Genomic DNA, 19,159 nt, shown 5'->3' on the forward strand with positions numbered 1-19,159 from the left:
TCTTCCGAATATTTATCTCTGTTAATATTTACTAAACTAGACAAATTATTTTAAATGACAAAGATTTATGTATTGTAATATACAATACACATGTACAAAAAGCAATTTTACATTTTTTGAAGCTAGTAAAACTGGCTGACAGATTATCTTTGTGACGTAACAAAAATCGAGGGATTAGAGTAGAGGTGGGAAAGGAAATCCCTAAAAAACAGATGGATAATATAGCTAATTGGTAATTGGTAAAGAAAATATAGGAAACTAGCTGCTTCGCCCCTAGCCTCTAGGGGCTTTGCCCCAAGAGATGATGAAAAAATTAAGGCGAAATTCGTTAAAGGACCAAGGAAAAGAAAAAAATGGGGGGGGGGATTTTTTGTTTTTTTGGGGGTTGGGGGTGTCCCACCCCCCAAGAAAATAGCTTAAAACCACCACAGGACCAATAGGTATATACCCTGAATAGTAGAATCCGATCGGTTCAGTGGTTACCGAGATCTTAAGCTTTAGACGGACGGACGGACAGACAGACATCAAGCTACTTTGTATTATAGATTAAAGTTTAAAAATACTATAATTTTTATACTTTCTATACTTCCTTGCATAGACTAATTAATCTGGATTTTATAGACAGAATATTAATTTTAAAGTTAATAGTATAATTCTAATAAGTCTAAAAAATATTGTCAAAAAAAAGTTTGATAAAAAGTCCGCATATTTTGTTAATTTTTTCCTAAAATCCGCATATTATGTTGATAAAATCTATATTGTATTATTACTAGCAGTCACATCACTAGAAGCTTTTAGGGTGGTAAGGGAGAAAGTTGACTACCAATTTTCAATATAAGTTTTAAAACGAAAAAAAAAATTGCGGAGATGGTAATTTTTTTCTAGGGGTTATTTTACTTTTGAGGGTGGAGAGTTCTCTCCCTAAATAGTTATAAATTTTCTCTATACCTAAAATAATATTCTCAAAATATCAAAGCTATGATTGAAGCTAATGCCCATTATCTATAATTATACAAAAATATTTTTAGGTATAAGAAAAGGTTTTGTGATTTTTTATTTAAAATTTTTCTGCCAAAAGTTAATTACTTTTTCAAAACACTTGTATGTCCTAATAAATACGAACTGGAAATATGGCAAATTTATCAGTTTAACCGGATCATGGAAAAAAACGAAGTAGCGAGTTTTGTCGTTTTTTCACAGTAGTTTTTCTCCTATTTCAAGCACCTCTAACCCTGCGGGCCATATTTCCGAACCATGCGGGGCAATCATTAACAAAACCTAATCTAGAATAACTTATCAAATGCTACTGGGAAAATAAGACTAAACCCGCTACTTCGTTTTCTTTGCATGATCCGTTTAACCAATAGAAATATAAGAATAGAAGCATATTCTGAACCCTTTTTTCGTCAAATCTAAGAAGGAACATTTCTAGCAGACAAAAGTATTGTTTACTTTCGACAAATTTTATTTTTCTTCACAGTTAGCGAGATCCTTCGGCACAAACAGGCAGAAAGAAAAAGGCAACAAACTATAAATTTGACAAATATTGTACTTATTTATTTTTTTATTTAACAAACAAATATATATTGCAATTTTCAAATTTGAAACAAATATTAGTAGTAGTGCAGATACTCTATAATTCTTGCACTCTCTTGTACATAATTGATAATTGAGGAACTTCTGTTTTTTGTTAAATTTACTCGAAGCGTTGGAAAGTGTAATGTGTGACGTTATAAAAATATGTCTAAATCCATCTTTTTTCAGGGGTTTCCTTTCCCAAATCTCCTCTTATCCCTTCTTTTAGACGTATTTTTATGACGTCACACATGACACTTTCAAGCATTAAAAAGGACATAGGAGTTAAACCCTCCCCCCAAAAACAATTTGAGGAGGTTAAATATCACCCTAATCTCCCCATAAAAAAAAACTAACAACGGGGTGAGAAAAATTTATTTCGCTCTCAGTCAGAATAGTGCAGTATGTGTAGCTTTTCATAAGATATTTTAAGTCGATTGATGCTACTAAAGAACATAATTGTCCTTGTTAAAATATAATTTCTGAAGTCCAAATTAGGAAGCCTTTGTAGCCAAATCCAAAATCTCGTCCAGCTAAAAAAAAAAAATATTTTTAACAAGGATTCAACATCCTTTAAAGCGAAGCTCTAAAATCAAACGGCAGAAAGAACTAACATGAACACTTAATAAGCAAAATATTAATTTAAAAGTATAAAAAATTGTAAAATATAGGACTTTGTTTAAGGATTGATTTTATTAGCCCCGAGGTGCCGAAGGCACGGTCTAAAAAGGCTGGTTTTAATCTTATGATTGTATATTTTTATATTCGTAGAAATCGGTTTATAATACGATGCTGGACATAGTTTTTTCGTATGGATGAGAACCGGTTCCTATCCACCGGATTCGAATGAATACGAGAAAAAAAACTTTACCGGATTTTTCTAACTCATTTAGTATATCTTCCAAACGTTTCAGCTTCCTCTGAGTTATATCCTATAAATAGAGTTTTTTATATTATGAATTATCAGGTTTCATAATAGTTTATAATTTTAAAGTTTCTTTTTAAAAGAAAGGAGAATTTTTTTCAGTATGGCTTCGAAATCCATTAATATCCGCTTGAGTACTTAAAAATTATGTATAACATTGTATTAGAGACAACTTTCCGCTAATAATAAAATAAAAATCATAAGACTAAAACCATTTTTGTTAGTCCTGAGGGGCCGAAGCTGTAAATAATTCGATGCGATAAATAATTATTTCTTTTAAAAACTTAAAGTAAAAGTGAAGTGTTGACTCATCTCCATCATTGACTAAAGTACCCCTAGAGGTCTTTGAGTTGACCCCCCCCCCCAAAAAAAAAAAAAATATTAATTTTTTGTTTATAAATAGTTAAAAACCTTCCCAGGATCTATGGGAAGCTACATTGTAGCGAGATCCTTCGATACAAACAGACACAGATATCCTGTTACTTTTAAATAAGGATTTATATTTATCAATTTACCATATCATCTTTGTCATCTTCTGACCTTTTCTTTCTCCCCATTCCAGTATTCATGTTCATGCTGAAAATAGATTTAAAGGGGTGCTGCTCAGGAATTTAACGGGATAAGACAATGGCCGATAAATTGATGTACATCCCAAAAGCTTTTCATAGTATGGTCTAATATCCTGATTTGTCAAGTAGATTTGTCCCTATGGCCGTTTCTAAAAGTCCGGTTTTGTGTGGCACACCCTGTATTTAGATTTATTTTGACCTAACAAAATGTATCAATCTATCTATATATCGTTTTATCAACTTTCTGGGATCATATGAAGAAAATGAAGTCATTCCTAAAAAGGACAGAAATTCCCTTCCTTGGGTATAGGAAGGCTATTTACTTTCCTTTTTCTTACAAATTCTCAGTAAGGAAGGTGATTTCTGTCCACTATCTTACAAATTCTCACTAAAGGAAGGTGACCTCTGTCCACCATCTTACAAATTCTTCCTAATTCTTAGAAATTCTTCCTTTTCCTTACTATTACAACTATGCTTAATAAATCTACCTTATTTACCCAAATTCTCACTTATTCTCAGAAATTCTACCTTAATTACACAAATTCTCCCTTATTCTAAGAAGACCTACCTTATTCTAGCAAATTCTTCCTTATTCTAAGAAATACTTCCTAATTCTATGAAAATCTACCTTATTATAAGACATTCTTTCTTATTCTAAGAAAATCTACCTTATTCTAAGACATTCTTCCTTATTCTAAGAAAATCTACCTTATTCTAAGACATTCTTCCTTATTCTAAGAAATTCTTCCTTATTCTAATAAGATCTACCTTATTCTAAGAAATACTTCCTAATCCTATGAAAATCTACCTTATTATAAGACATTCTTCCTTATTCTGAAAAAATCTACCTTATTCTAATAAGATCTACCTTATTATAAGACATTCTTCCTTATTCTAAGAAAATCTACCTTATTCTAAGACATTCTTCCTAATTCTAAGAAAATCTACCTTATTCTAAGACATTCTTCCTTATTCTAAGAAATTCTTCCTTATTCTAATAAGATCTACCTCATTCTAAGAAATACTTCCTAATTCTATGAAAATCTACCTTATTATAAGACATTCTTCCTTATTCTGAGAAAATCTACCTTATTCTAATAAGATCTACCTTATTATAAGACATTCTTCCTTATTCTAAGAAAATCTACCTTATTCTAAGACATTCTTCCTTATTCTAAGAAAATCTACCTTATTCTAAGACATTATTCCTTATTCTAAGAAATTCTTCCTTATTCTAATAAGATCTACCTTATTCTAAGAAATACTTCCTAATTCTATGAAAATCTACCTTATTCTAAGACATTCTTCCTTATTCTAAGAAAATCTACCTTATTCTAAGACATTCTTCCTTATTCTAAGAAAATCTACCTTATTCTAAGTAATTCTTCCTTTTCCTTACTAATTCTCTCTTATTTTCAGATAACCTAGCTTATTCTATGAAGTTCTTCCTTAATTCCCCTAATTCTTCCTTTTTCTCAGATAATTTTCCTAATTTATATTGGGATATCATAACTGAAATAGAGGTATAGAGAATATATAAATTCTGCCTTTTCACCTTCCTTATTCTCTCAAAATCTTGGTTTTTCTCACATATATTTCCTTATGTTTATTGGGATATCAGAACAAGATGTGTAGGATAAGTTTGGGTTGTATCTTTTGACCTGAAATATTTGTTTGTACTTTAGAGGAGGAACCCCAGTCTGGAAAACAAATATGAAATTGTCTTAAGAAATAATAGTACATTCAGTATTTTTTTGGTTGTATCTTTTGACATTTAGTGTTTATGTTTTAATTCATAAAATTATTGATAATATTAACATAATTTTACTGAGAAATAAACCTTATAATAACAGGATAGCAGAAAATAAGAACAGGAGTCTTTATAATCCTTCACTAGCCAACACATACAAATATTAGACCAAGACCAAAAAAGTAATAATTTCAAAACAAATTTAAATATATTGTTTTTTTTTACTGATATTTTCTTCAATAACTATATGTAATTATCAATCCTTTTATAAAAGTAACAGGATGTTTGTCTGGGCTCCCAAGAGAAATTGCTTAAAGAAAAAGTTCCTACCCTACCCATCAGAAAAAAATTATTTCCTGGTCAAAAATAAAATACCAGGCTTAGAGTCAGACATTTTTATTTAATTAATTACCCTAAATGTCCATGGAAGCCTCTAGTGGCGTAGCTGCTAGTCTCAACCAATGTAATGTTTTTTTTTCACATTCCTATTTATGTGGTACAAACTCTATAGAAGGTTGGCAACTTATTTTTTTCGCCGGAAGTGATTGAACTCAAAACAGCTGATAATTATGAAATCAATTCAAGGGCGTACATTGAAGTTTTACTATTTAACCAAAAGGGGGGGAAAAGTTTAATAAATAGACAATAGAAAAAAAATAAATAGAAAGTTGTAATTGATTAATTAAACTTGGAAATTAAAATCATTTTACCGGCCATTATCTTATCCCTTAGATCTTGAAGACTGGTTTTCACACATTATCCACCCCATAAACTGCATACGGAAGCAAAGGTTTTCTATAATTAGGGTCGTTCCGTCCATGTGTTAGCTTTTTTCGTTTATTTAGACATTCAAAACATGCGGATTTTTTACAACTTTTTGTATGAAACTAGCGGCTGCGTCCCTAGCCTTTGGTGGCTTTGTATTTCAATGGGTAGAAAAGAGCAGAATAGACTAAAACCATCCCTAGACTTAAATTAAGATAAAAAAGTTGCCTAAAACCATCCTGTACCTATGTAAAGGTTCTCTACAATGGAGAACCTAATCGGTTCAGCGGTTAGCGATATCCTTCTTTACTTTTTATAATTGGAATAGCGGCTGCGCCCCTGGCATCTAGTAGACTCTTTCTGTTGAGGGGTAAGGAGGTGGAAGAAAAATAGCCTAAAACCATCCCAAGGCTTAAATATAAAATAGCCTAAAACCATCCCGGGACCTATGGGAAGGTTCTCTACAATGGAGAACCTAATCGGTTCAGCGGTTAGCAAGATCCTTTGTTACAGACCAAAAAAGGCTTACTACTTTATATAATACTAGCGGCTACGCCCCTAGAAGCCTCTAGGGGCACTGCACTGGTAGGAGAAGGAAAAGTCGACCTCATCCTATTTTAAATTTGAGTTTCCAAAGAGTTATAAAAATAATTTTTTTGGGGGAGAGGGAGGTTAGGACACCCTCTCGAAAAATAGTTTAAAACCTTCCCAGGACCTATAAGAAGCTTCACTGTAAAGGAGAACAATATCGGTTCAGCGGTTAGCGAGATCCTTTGGGACAGACAACAAACACTTACTACTTTATATAATAGGACTAGCGGCTACGCCCCTAGAGGCCTCTAGGGACACGTAATTTTTTTTCTCTTATCAATCTATTTTAAAATCAGCTATTTACCAAAAATATTTTTTCGCTGATAGATTGTGTTAGTTATGTTTTTTTCCCGGGACATATGAGAAGCTACCCTGTTAAGGAGAACCCGATCGGTTCAGCGGTTAACAAGATCCTTCGGTACAAACTTACAAACACAGAGACATCCTGTTACTTTATTATAAGGATTTATTTATATATGTAACATGGGTTATTTTTTAACATTTTATTAATGGAAGACAATTGTTTCACTATTAAACAGATCATCGGTTCCAATTAAAATGTATAAAAAGAGTTACATCTTTATATAATAGGATAATTATCCTATTCATCATACTTTGGGAATAATGATTCCTAGGACAACAAGGTACAATATCATATGCAAGGCATCTCTCTAATCAAATCCTAATAAAAAAGTACATATATATAAACAGTATCCTGTATTTAACAGTTTAAACATTTTTACAGTAACACATTTATAGTCGGATTATTTAGTTCTGACACTCTAAAGTTTTAATGTTCTTCTTTCCCGCCGTTTTAGAGCTTCAGTTTTATGGATGTTGTCATCCTTTTTAAAACTAAAATAAGGGTTGTTGGTTGACCTCCCCTCACCTTAGGTGCCCTTAAAGGCCTTGAGGAGCGCAACTACTAGTCAATATTCAAAATTAACATTGTGTGTTTGTGTATATCTGTCAATACCTGTGATTATATATGTATATCGAAAGATCTCGCTAACTGCTAGACCAATTTCTGGTTCTCCTTTGCATAAATTGGGGAAGGTACCCCCACTCTCCCAAGAGAAATTACTTAGATAAAGAGGGTACAATGGGCTGTTTAATAATAGTCCCCAAAGTTTTATTATAATGATTCTTATTCGTTGGCTTATTACCTTGTGGAATATAGTGAATTTTGATTCTTTGATTTTTTGTGTTCAAACGTTTCAACCACAAATTTTTAAGGAGTAATTTTGTGTATCATCATTGGGTTGTACATCAATTTAACGGCCATTGTATTATCCCTTTACATCACTGGAAAAATCTGAGAAGAAACAAATTTAAAATCAAATTAACCAGCATAAAAACTAAAGGCATTAATAGTTAAAGTATGTAGAATGCCTTGGCCCCAAACAGTCACAACTCATTACCAATCCCATTTAGGACTTCTCCGACAAAGGTTTTGCAATCAAAATGGTGGTTGTGTGATGGGTGTTAGTGTTACTTAACCTAATACCTCGGGTGTTTGGGCAGTTATTTTGGTTTGTTGGACCTGGCGTTTGAGTTAATTGATAATACCCAGGGATCTAATGGGATAAGATAATGGCTAATAAAATTATGTAAATCTCAATGTTAAAACACAAAATTACCCCTTCTGTAGATTACTATTACAAACATTTGGACACTAAACTTAATACACCAACCAATTAAAATTTATTAAAAGTCCTCACAGTTGTTAAGCCAACTAATAAGAAAATGTTATTGTAAATATTTTTGGACTTGTGTAATTAACAGCCCAATGTCCCCTTTCTCTCTTTCTCTCTGCAAACACCAATATTCTCTGTTTATGTAATACTTTTTGAACCATGGTAGCGCGTACATCCCCAATGATGATGCACAAAATTATCCCTTCTATAGATTAAAATTAGTGGTTGAAACGTCTGAACACTTAATTAACCAACCAATGAAAATTCACTCAAGTGCGTAAAGTTGTATAAACTTACAAATAATAAAACATTATAATAAAACTTTGGGGACTAGTGTAATAAACAGACCATTGTCCCCTCTCTCCCTGAAATAATAAAAGTATAAACAAAATTAAACATGGATGACAGAATCCATAAAAGCGAAGCTCTAAAACGGTAGGACTTACGGACACTAACACATGTATAGTGTCAGAACTGAATAATCAGAATATAAAAAAAGGAGTCAAAGCAAAATTGTGAGTAAATTTGTTGGAAAAACTTCTTGATAGAGGATAATGTTTATGGACATATTTAATTTTTTTGGACTTGATTATAGAGTAGCTTTGCTTATAATATTGTACTTTGTTGTCCCAGGAATCACTATACCAACAAATTATAACAATCGGATTATTAGATCACATAAAAATTTGTTGTTAAAAAAGTAAAGAACCAACATGTTTAAAATGGACGTACGGACATTCTGGTAATGATTATAGAGTTGCTACGCTTTCTTAATCATACCTAAAAACTAAAGGAATAATCACCATGAAATCGACAGGATAATTCTAACATGCCTAAATTAATGAAAAAAGCTATCTCTCTCAGACGTACGGACTGACGGACGGACCAACTCTAATTATAGAAAAGCTTCGCTTTTTAAAAAGAATGACAATATCTATAAAAATGAAGCTCTGAAATCAGAAGGACCTCATTGTTATAGGAATCATCATGCCAAGTTTTAAATTGATAAAACAATTTTAACTGTTTAAATTAACGAAAAAAGCTAACTGTTACATACAGACGGACCAACCCTAATTATAGAAAACCTTTGCTTCTACCACTTTGAAGTCTCAGGGATCTAAAGGGATAAGATTATGTGTTCAATTTTTCAACTATAAGTTAAGTCAGTATTTAAATTATGTATCGTACAGACTTTAAGGTTAAAGAAAACATTCACATTTTTAAAAGAAAATATACAATTTAACATTAGCGATTGGGTGGGGTGGGGGAGGGTAGATATATAGATAAATACTATGCTAATTTTTGTACAGTTTACATGATATGTAATTTACATAATTCTAATCTTACGTAACTCCAGTCTTGTATATTTTAATGTTTTTATGTGCAATCTTAGTTCGTTATCGATAAATAATTGCTATTCTGCATAATTTTACACATTGCTATCGTGTTATATAAAGATAAATGATGATCACTGTTCAAAAAGTTTAATTTAAATATTTCTGGAGAGAACACAAAAACTTTCTTTATACCCCAAATAGTACAAATTCATAGTACGCCCTTGCATCCATTACATAATTATCAGCTGATTTATAGACAGACTGAAAATTAAGTTGCCAACCATTTGAGGGGGGGGGGGGGTGTACTTTTCATTATATACAAATATCTGACTCTCTGCCTGGGTTTTTATTTTATTATTGTAAAGAAAATTTTTTTTTTTTTGGGGGGGGATGATTTTCCATTTTGGTCTAATATTTGTATCAGTTGGCAAGTAGAACAGATTATTGATACAGCTAGTGTGTTTTACAGACTGGGGTTCCTCCTCTAAAGTACAAACAAATATTTCAGGTCAAAAGATACAACCCAAACTTATCCTACACATCTTGTTCTGATATCCCAATAAACATAAGGAAATATATGTGAGAAAAACCAAGATTTTGAGAGAATAAGGAAGGTGAAAAGGCAGAATTTATATATTCTCTATACCTCTATTTCAGTTATGATATCCCAATATTAATTAAAAAAATTATCTGAGAAAAAGGAAGAATTAGGGGGATTAAGGAAGAACTTCATAGAATAAGCTAGGTTATCTGAAAATAAGAGAGAATTAGTAAGGAAAAGGAAGAATTACTTATAATAAGGAAGATTTTCTTAGAATAAGGAAGAATGTCTTAGAATAAGGTAGATTTTCTTAGAATAAGGAAGAATGTCTTAGAATAAGGTAGATTTTCTTAGAAATAGGGAAGTATTTCTTAGAATAAGGAAGAATTTTTTGGAATAAGGTAGATTTTCTTAGAATAAGGAAGAATGTCTTATAATAAGGTAGATTTTCATAGAATTAGGAAGTATTTCTTAGAATAAGGTAGATCTTATTAGAATAACTAAGAATTTCTTAGAATAAGGAAGAATGTCTTAGAATAAGGTAGATTTTCTTAGAATAAGGAAGAATGTCTTATAATATGGTAGATTTTTATAGAATTAGGAAGTATTTCTTAGAATAAGGTAGATCTTATTAGAATAACTAAGAATTTCTTAGAATAAGGAAGAATATCTTAGAATAAGGTAGATTTTCTTAGAATAAGGAAGAATGTCTTATAATTAGGTAGATTTTCATAGAATTAGGAAGAATTTCTTAGAATAAGGAAGAATGTCTTAGAATAAGGTAGATTTTCTTAGAATAAGGAAGAATGTCTTAGAATAAGGTAGATTTTCTTAGAATAAGGAAGAATTTCTTAGAATAAGGTAGGTTATCTGAGAATAAGGGAGAATTTGTAAGGACAAGGAAGAATTTCTTAGAATAAGGTAGATTATCTGAGAATAAGGAAGAACATGGAGGTATTGGGTTAATTTTCTTAGAATTAGGAAAAATAAGAGAGATTTAGGAAGGTGATTTTTATCTTCTTTTTCAGATATGTAAGAAAAAGGAGAGTGATTTTTGTCCATATTTGAGATATCTGAGAAAAAGGAAGATGATTTCTGTCCTTTTTGGAAGGGAATTTCTGTCCTTTTTAGGAATGACTTCATTTCCTTCATATGATCCACTTTCTGTTTATATAAATATCTATTAATCTAACAATCATTCATAAATGAATCAATATGTCTATCAATCAATACATATGTAGAAATCTATCTAGTAATCTTTCAAGCAATATTGCTAGCAATCTTCCGAATCTAATACTGATATGAATTTGTTTATTTTAAAATGGATGCCTTTATCTATAATACAAAGTAGAACGATGTCTGTCTGTCCGTCTGTCCGTCTGTCCGTCTGTCTGTCCGTCTGAAGCTTAAGATCTCGGTAACCACTGAACCGAATGGGCTCTACTCTTCAGGGAATATACCTACTGGTCCTGTGGTGGTTTTAAGATATTTTCTTGAGGGGTGGGACACCCCTAACCCCCCCAAAAACAAAAAAATTCCCCCCTTAGGGGAGACTTCAACGTCAAATAAGGTGGTATCGTACATAAAAAATTAAATTTAACAAACAAAAACATTTAAAGTGCCACTAGAGGCCTCTAGGGGCGTAGCCGCTAGTCTATCTATAATCTGTTATATCATGTATGATCGATCTATTTAACTACACTTTGATCCATCTATCAATCAATCAGTTGGAGTATTAAAATATCTAGCTATCAATCCACCCTCAATTTAATCTATCTTTTTACCTTGTATTATCATTCATGTTAAGATTATTGTTGTTGTTGTTATTGTTATTGTTTGTGTTGATTACTGTGACAATATTCACAACTGTGTTGATAGCTATCACTGCAAAGGCCATAAAACTAAAAATGCAATAAAAAGTAATTTTTTTTGCAAACTTGGTCTTAAAAAAAAACTTGGTCAAACGACAGCTGAAAATGACGTATAGGTTTCAAGTTTTTGTTGTTGGTAAAAGCTAAAAATGACCTGAATGCAGAAAAAGATGAAGATTGAGGGCAGGATGACCTTCCTGTTCCAACAAAATTTGAAACTATTTCATAGTCCAGAAAATCAGGTATGTCCTTGTCAGAGTTTAGAAAATCTGGGATCTTTTCACTGAAGTTATTAGTAGTATTTATTATTCCAAATTGACTAATATTAAGTTTGTTTGGAAAAGTGTCACTTATTGCAGTCATATTTAGGTTATCAAACATTGGATTTTCACTCATTATCATATTTTTAACGTATCGATAACTCTAGGTAAAATTTAATCATTTAACATCCAGAAGTGTAAAGAGGAAAATCTTGAAACAAAGTAGTCCACAGCAAAGGATCACTGAGCTCTACTCCAGACCTACAATAATAATAATACAGAATGTAATAGAAACCTTCTTAGGAAATTTTCCAATTAAGTGAAACATTCTGTAAGAAGTGATAGCATAACAAGAAAATTTCTATATTAAAGTTACAAAGAATCTGAATATCTCTGGTTAGATCCTCTTTACAACAAGCCTCAATTTAAAAAAAAAAAGAATTTAGAAATCAATAACCTTTCTTATCTTATATTAAAATTCTCAGTAGACATACCATCAAATGGTTTCTCGGATAAATAAAAGACTTAATAAAAAAAATAAAATTTTATTATAACTGGATTGGGTTGTACAAACAAGCAGTTACTAAGCTTTTCTACCAATAATCATAATTCTACAGAAAAGTAATAAATTTTTTAATCATGTATAATATCTTAACCTTTAAGATCCCGAGACCTACCTGATTAAATATTCAACTTCAAGATCATTATCACTCAGCAGGCCACGACCATTCATGTTCATGTTCATATTGTTGTTGTTTCCATTGTTATTGTTGTCGTTATTGTTGTTATTGTTGTTGTTCAGATTAACATTCACGTTCACTGTCATTGAGTGTTCATGCAATACAAATAAAACTTTACTACAATTTGTTATTAAGTCAATCGGTGAAGTAAGAGCTTCACCTGATGCTTCAATATTTTGTTTTACTCAAAAGTATGATAAAATCCTGGTAACCCTTACAGATCGGGCCCCAATTACCACCTTTATAGATTGGGGGGGGGGGGAGGCTCTAAGAGCCCCCCCTCCATCTCAGCTCCTGTTACAGATAGAGACAAAAAATTTCATGTGGTTTTATGTGCATTATGAGAGAAAATTAATTTTTCTGGTCATAGCAGTCAGACCGCTCCTTAGCTGCTTTTTAGCTGCCAGCCGCTAAATATTAAAAGCGGCAAATAACGGAAACCGCCATTTTTGGCTCTTAGAGCCCACCCCCCTGATCTGTTAGGGTTAATGGATAAATCTCCTACCCAAATAGATTACAAGATGTTGACCTTTACCCCCTTGGTCTCACTTCGGGTTCTAGACCACTTCACGCACCATGAAACAAAGACAACCAACCTTTTGATTGCACAAATTTTGTCTTAGAAGTCTATGGTAATGAGTTGCGCCTGTTTTGGGACAAGACATTCCCTCTACTCTAACATAACAGTAGGAACCATTTTTAACATCTTTAGTTATGATGCAGTGTTAAGCCTATATTCAAATCTAGTACCTACCTAATGATGCACTAAGTGTTGACGTTTAGATTATAAAATACTACAGGATATGGGTACGTTGAGATTTTAACTTTTTGCCTCCTGAATAATAAACAAGTTGTATGATTAAATTTGCTGTATTGAATGAACACCCTAAACCTGTGATAATTGTTATGAACACTGAAGTCATAAAGCTGAACAAACTGAAACAACAACAAAAAATTATTTGAGGATTCATTATTTTTAACCAGCGGTTATGCCCCTAGAGGTGTTTATGAGCATGTAAAATATTTTTTTTCAATCTATGTTAAGAACTTTACAAAAAAAGATGGTGTTGGTTATATCTGGTTATATCTCTTGGGAGGGTGGTGGTACCCTCCCCTAAAATAGTTATAATACTTCCCTGGATCTATGATAAGGAGAAACATATCGGTTCAGTAGTTAAAAAGATTCTTTGGTAGAGACAGGCATTTTCAAATTGGAATTGTATTTTTTTAGATTTTTACTAATTCTAATTCAAACCTGAAAATATGGTATGTATCATAGGTACACTTCTCTTTATATCCATCTCTTCCCTAAAAAAGGTATTTTTTAATCAATTATTTCTTTAAAACCACAGGATGGGGTGGTATACCCTCCAAGTTGTCCATCTGCCTAAAAAGCGCCAAGTGGAATGTAAAGATAAAAAGTCACACCCACATTCAAGAGGTGAATGTCAAAATTTGATGAACTGAGTTTGAATTTCCGAATGTGTACACAGTTTCCTCGGTGCTTCCTCAATACAATATTTACTATTAGCTAAAAAAATCAAACTTCCAAAAAAAAAATCTAAATTTCAATGTATAAACGATTTGTACATTATACATTCAAAATTATATTTTTTTAAATTTAGATTTTTTAAAAAATTTGATGCTTTTTTAGCTAGTAGTTGAGATAGGATGAGGAAACACCAAGCAAACTGTGTACACATTCGGAAATTTAAATTCAGTTCATCAAAAATTTCAATTTGACTTATAGTAAGTTTAGAAGGAAAAGGGGGAAGGGCTAGCCACTCCATTGACAATAAAATTATACCTTATTTTGTTGTCTGTATTACACCCCTTCAATTTTAGTGATTTAAATAGAGAACCCAATCGGTTTAGTAGTTATTGAATCGGTTCAGTAGTTATTGAAACATTAAGCTTCATACAAAATACCCTTACTACTATAAACAATAAATTATATAACTTACAATAATATAATCCGAAATATTGTATTTCAAAAATGAGAAATGGGTTGTTTGGCTTCTCAGCTTCTCATTATTCTGGCAAAAAACAGGAGTATAAACCTTCGTTGTTACTTAATTTAATTTTATACCTGAAATGTCACTTCAGTAGCAGAAGTCGAGTTCCAATAAGGACAAGAGTTCTAAAAAAATATAATCAAAATTATTAATCATTTTGAAAAATAGACATATTATTAATGATACAAAATATCGTTTAAGTTTTAAATTTAAAAAAAAACAAAGCTTTTTATATGATTAGGGTTTGTCCGTCCGTCCATAAAGGTTAGCTCTTTGCTCTTTAGGCATGTTAGAATTGTCCTATCAATTTCAAACTTGGCATTGTGATTCCTGTAATAGTAAGGTACGTCTTAGAAAGGATATCGTTATTAGAATTCCTGTACATTTTTAAAAAAGAAGTTGATCATTTTACTTTTGTGATATTTTTTATATTACAATTATTCTTTTTACACTCTAAATGTGTTAACTTTCGTTTTTCCTACCGTTTCAAAGCTCCACTTTTATAGATGTTGTCATCCTTGTTAAAATAAACTTAAGATTAATAAGAAAAATAAAATGTGCTTTAGGTTTTAAATTCTAAAGTATGTTATATCCACGTTTTTTAGTAGTAAACTACTCCATAATTTATAATGTATGTCTGTCCATCTCTCCGTTCGAAACAATTTTGATGAATTCTTCTGATTTAATGAACCAACCTATCGAAAGATTTTTAGGCCAACAAAAAAGAAAACGTTAATATAAAACTTTCTTTTGGGACTAGTGTAGTAAACAGCCCATTGTTTCCCCCCTCCCTGTTTTTTTATGCATTTTTGTAAACTTAGCTACTTTTGGACATCCTTGTTTAAATTTTATTTACCATGAAATCTTCTTAGTGATAAACGTCACAATTCTTTGACATATATATTTATAGACGTATCAATACATTAGTTTATTAAATTTCTTTTGAAATTATCAAATACAAGATTAATTTATATTATTGTTTTCTGTAGAATTGTAACCGAGGGATCTTAAGGGATAAGACATTTGGACAAGAAATAACAGACTTCATAAATGATAATAGTTATTTCTCGCATTGTATTATAAACAGCTTTCCGCGGATATAGAATGTACAATTATAAGATTAAAACTAGTTTTTTTAGCCCCGAGGTGCCGGAGGCACCGGCTAAAAAAACTGGTTTTAATCTTATGATTGTACATTTCTATATTCGTAGAAAACTGGATATAATACGATGCTAGACATAGTTTTTTCATATGGATGAGAACCGGTTCCTATCCACCGGATTCGAATGAATACGAGAAACTAAATTAAACAATTAAATAAAATTACCAAATCTTTTTTAGCCAACTAATAATTTTTTTTTAAATTTTGGGTACCAGTGTAATTTACAATCCTATGTACCCACCCTCCCGGTCTTTAACCTCATAATAATCTATAGTTAGACAGTTACATTTTTAAAAGCGAAGCTTTTCTATAATTAGGGTCTGTCCGTCCGTCCGTCCGTCCGTACGTCCGTCACGGATAGCTTTTTTCGTTAATTTAGACATGTTAGAATTGTCCTATCGATTTCAAATTTTGCATGGTGCTTCCTTTAGTAGTTAGGTACGATTTAAAAAGCGTAGCAACTCTATAATAATTACCAAAATGTCCGTACGTCCATTTTAAACATGTTGATTTTTTTACTTTTTTAAATAGCTTTTTCGTTAATTTAGGCATGTTAGAATTGTCCTATCGATTTCATATTTTGCATGGTGATTCCTGTAATAGTTAGGTACGAGTTAGAAAGCGTAGCAACTCTATAATCATTACCAGATTGTCCGAACGTCCATTTTAAACATGTTGATTTTTTTACATTTTTAACAATAAATTTGTATGTGACCTAATTATCCGATTGGTCTGATTTTTGGTATACTGATTCCTGGGACAACAAAGTACAATATTATAAGCGAAGCAACTCTATAATCAAATCCTAAAAATGTAAGTATGTCCATAATCATTATCCTATATCAAGCAGTTTTTCAACAAATTTACTTACAATTTTGCTTTGACTCATTTACATTCGCATTCTGATTATTCAGTTCTGACATTATACAAGTGTTAATGTCCGTTTGTCCTACCGTTTCAGAGCTTCGCTTTTATGGATGTTGTCATCCTTGTTAAATAGAAAGTTATATATAAAATCCAATTATGATATTAATCGCTTTCCTACATAGTGAAGCTTTTTATATGTCCCAGTGATTTTATTATATATCCCCCCCCCTCCCCTATCTGTTTTTTCTTACTTTTATGACTAATTCAAAGGTTTTTTATATTTATTCATAAAATAGATAGACAGATAATTTTCATAAAAATGATAATTTAGAAAGATTGAATATAGATATTTATATATTGTTCGTATAAAGAACAAATATGATATAATCCATAAAAGCGAAGCTCTGAAATGTTATGACAGACGGTCCACGGACATTAATTCTTGTAGAGTGCCAGAATATACAAAATATAAATATATAAGTTCTGACAAAATTATACGTAAATTTGTTGCAAAATTTCTTAAATACATAATGCTGTTTAAGGACATACTGACATTTTTTGGACTTGATTATAGAGATGCTTCACTTATAATATTGTAACTTATTGTAATAGGAATCAGTACTCCAAAAATCAGATCAATCGGATGATTATATCACATAAACAATTAAAAATCACTTTCTTTTAATGATAATGATTACGGACGTACGGTCCGACCTTAATTATAGAAAAGCTTCGCTTTTAAAAATTATCGGATGAACACAGTAATAGTGTCTGACTGATTATGACGTAACAAAAAAAAATAGCCAATGAGAGGCCGTTATTGACCAATGGTAAAATTTATAGTGGCCTCTCATTGGCTAATTTTTTTTGTTACGTCATAATCAGTCAGACACTATTACTGTGTTCTTATCGGATAGATACTTAAATATACTGAGATAGACATATAGATATAAACTCTCCGTATATGAAGCTTTACTGCAAAGGAGAACCATATCGGTTGAGCAGTTAGCGAGATATTAGGGTAGAAACACAATGGCAAACTGACACACACACACACACACACAGAAAGACTTCCTGTTGTTTTATATAAAAATAATTAATAGTTTTAAGAAAGATAGATATAAACGCAGATATATAAACGATTAAATTAAATAAAAACTACCTTTTCTCTTAAATTTTCACAAGAAGTTAAAAATCCTGCTTTTATTTGAACTACTAACGTCAATAACAACAAAAATAAACTTAAACACTTCATTTATGAGACATTTAATATTTATTTCAAAACAATTTGAATGCTTATATATTGTTTGTTAGGTTGTAATATACTAAAAAGCGAAAGTGGTCCAATAGTGACATATAAAGTTGTACCGTTATAATTTTCATCGACTTTCATTTTTACTTACACTTACTTAGATCTTAGATGGATCTATAATACGTGGATATTATGACAGGGAAAATTATGTACGACATTTATAGGCTGCTAAATTGGTGTTTATTTATTGGTCAGTTGGATTCTTAAGTGGAAGGGGAGGGGATGGATTGGGGGTGTCTTTATATTAGCCAGCTGAAAGTACCCGTTTATTAGAGTAGACAAAAATATGGTGCAATGTCCAAGTAATTATATACTAATTCTTACTTAAACAAGGATGACAACACACATAGGCATCCTGACAATTTATGATTATTTCTCATCTATATTACTAAGATTCAATGAAACAAGGATGACAACATCCATAAAAGCGAAGCACTGAAACGGTAGGACAAACGGACATTAACACCAATATAGTGTCAGAACTGAACAATCAGAATATAAAAGTATCGAAAGAGTCGGAGCAAAATTGTAAGTAAATTTGTTGAAAAACTGCTTGATACAGGATAATGTTTATGGACATACTTACATTTTTAGGACTTGATTATAGAGTTGCTTCGCTTCTACTATTGTTCTTTGTTGTCCCAGAAAACAATATACCAAAAATCAGATCAAACGGATAATTAGATCACAAAAAATTAGTTGATAAAAAGGTAGAAAAATCAACATGTTTAAAATGTACGTACGGACATTCTGGTAATGATTATAGAGTTGCTACGCTTTCTAAATCGCACCCAACTACTACAGGAATCATCGTGCAAAGTTTGAAATCGATAGGGCAATTCTAACATGCCTAAATTAACATATAAAAGCTATCTATCTCGGACGGACGGACGGACGGGCCGACCCTAATTATAGAAATGCTTCGCTTTTAAAAATACAGTAAGTTTTAAGTTTTATTATATGTTCAGTAGGATTTCGTAAAAGACGTAGACTTTTCGCTTTGCATTTTTAGGAAAGAATTTTATTTGTCCTAGGCAAATTAAAAGGGGGATTAGGGGCAAGTTAGTTCTATTGTTATATAAAAGTAATAGTGTGTCTGTTTGTTTTTCTTTTTTTATGTGTGTCTAGCTTAAAATTTCTCTAATCACTGGATCTAAAGGGTATGCCAAAAAAATGCGGACA

General features: G+C 31.4%; 2 protein-coding genes across 2 annotated transcripts; both read right to left on the reverse strand.

The window, feature by feature from the left end:
- Positions 1-1,565: 1,565 nt before the first annotated feature.
- Positions 1,566-12,023, reverse strand: LOC145333652 (uncharacterized). Its single transcript, XM_080178823.1, has 5 exons — positions 11,776-12,023; positions 11,535-11,651; positions 3,016-3,076; positions 2,447-2,507; positions 1,566-2,108 (listed from the first exon to the last, which is right to left on the reverse strand). The coding sequence occupies exons 1-5, from the start codon at positions 12,021-12,023 to the stop codon at positions 2,044-2,046; spliced, it is 552 nt and encodes a 183-aa protein (XP_080034949.1). The 3' UTR covers positions 1,566-2,043.
- LOC145333653 (uncharacterized) lies at positions 12,010-17,993 on the reverse strand. The gene is made up of 6 exons (XM_080178824.1): positions 17,828-17,993; positions 14,711-14,761; positions 13,877-13,929; positions 13,514-13,557; positions 12,559-12,700; positions 12,010-12,142 (listed from the first exon to the last, which is right to left on the reverse strand). Exons 1-6 carry the CDS (start codon positions 17,918-17,920, stop codon positions 12,064-12,066), a joined length of 462 nt encoding a protein of 153 aa, XP_080034950.1. The 5' UTR covers positions 17,921-17,993; the 3' UTR covers positions 12,010-12,063.
- Positions 17,994-19,159: the final 1,166 nt, after the last annotated feature.

Source organism: Acartia tonsa, chromosome 12 (genome assembly GCF_053477335.1).
Source record: "Acartia tonsa isolate MP-2025a chromosome 12, ASM5347733v1, whole genome shotgun sequence".
In the NCBI taxonomy this organism is placed as follows: Eukaryota; Metazoa; Arthropoda; class Copepoda; order Calanoida; family Acartiidae; genus Acartia; species Acartia tonsa.

What these genes read in the sequence shown, in the direction of transcription:
- LOC145333652 (XM_080178823.1), bottom strand. Translation starts at nt 12,023, where the DNA reads ATGATAATGAGTGAAAATCCAATGTTTGATAACCTAAATATGACTGCA. An exon ending in AACATGAATGATAATACAAG is followed by an intron (nt 3,077 to 11,534) that starts GTAAAAAGATAG and finishes ATCTATTTTCAG; the next exon opens with CATGAACATGAATACTGGAA. An exon ending in AAGATGACAAAGATGATATG is followed by an intron (nt 2,508 to 3,015) that starts GTAAATTGATAA and finishes CTCTATTTATAG; the next exon opens with GATATAACTCAGAGGAAGCT.
- LOC145333653 (XM_080178824.1), bottom strand. Translation starts at nt 17,920, where the DNA reads ATGAAGTGTTTAAGTTTATTTTTGTTGTTATTGACGTTAGTAGTTCAA. An exon ending in CTACTGAAGTGACATTTCAG is followed by an intron (nt 13,930 to 14,710) that starts GTATAAAATTAA and finishes TACCTTTTTTAG; the next exon opens with GGAAGAGATGGATATAAAGA. An exon ending in GAAGTTGAATATTTAATCAG is followed by an intron (nt 12,143 to 12,558) that starts GTAGGTCTCGGG and finishes TTATTATTGTAG; the next exon opens with GTCTGGAGTAGAGCTCAGTG.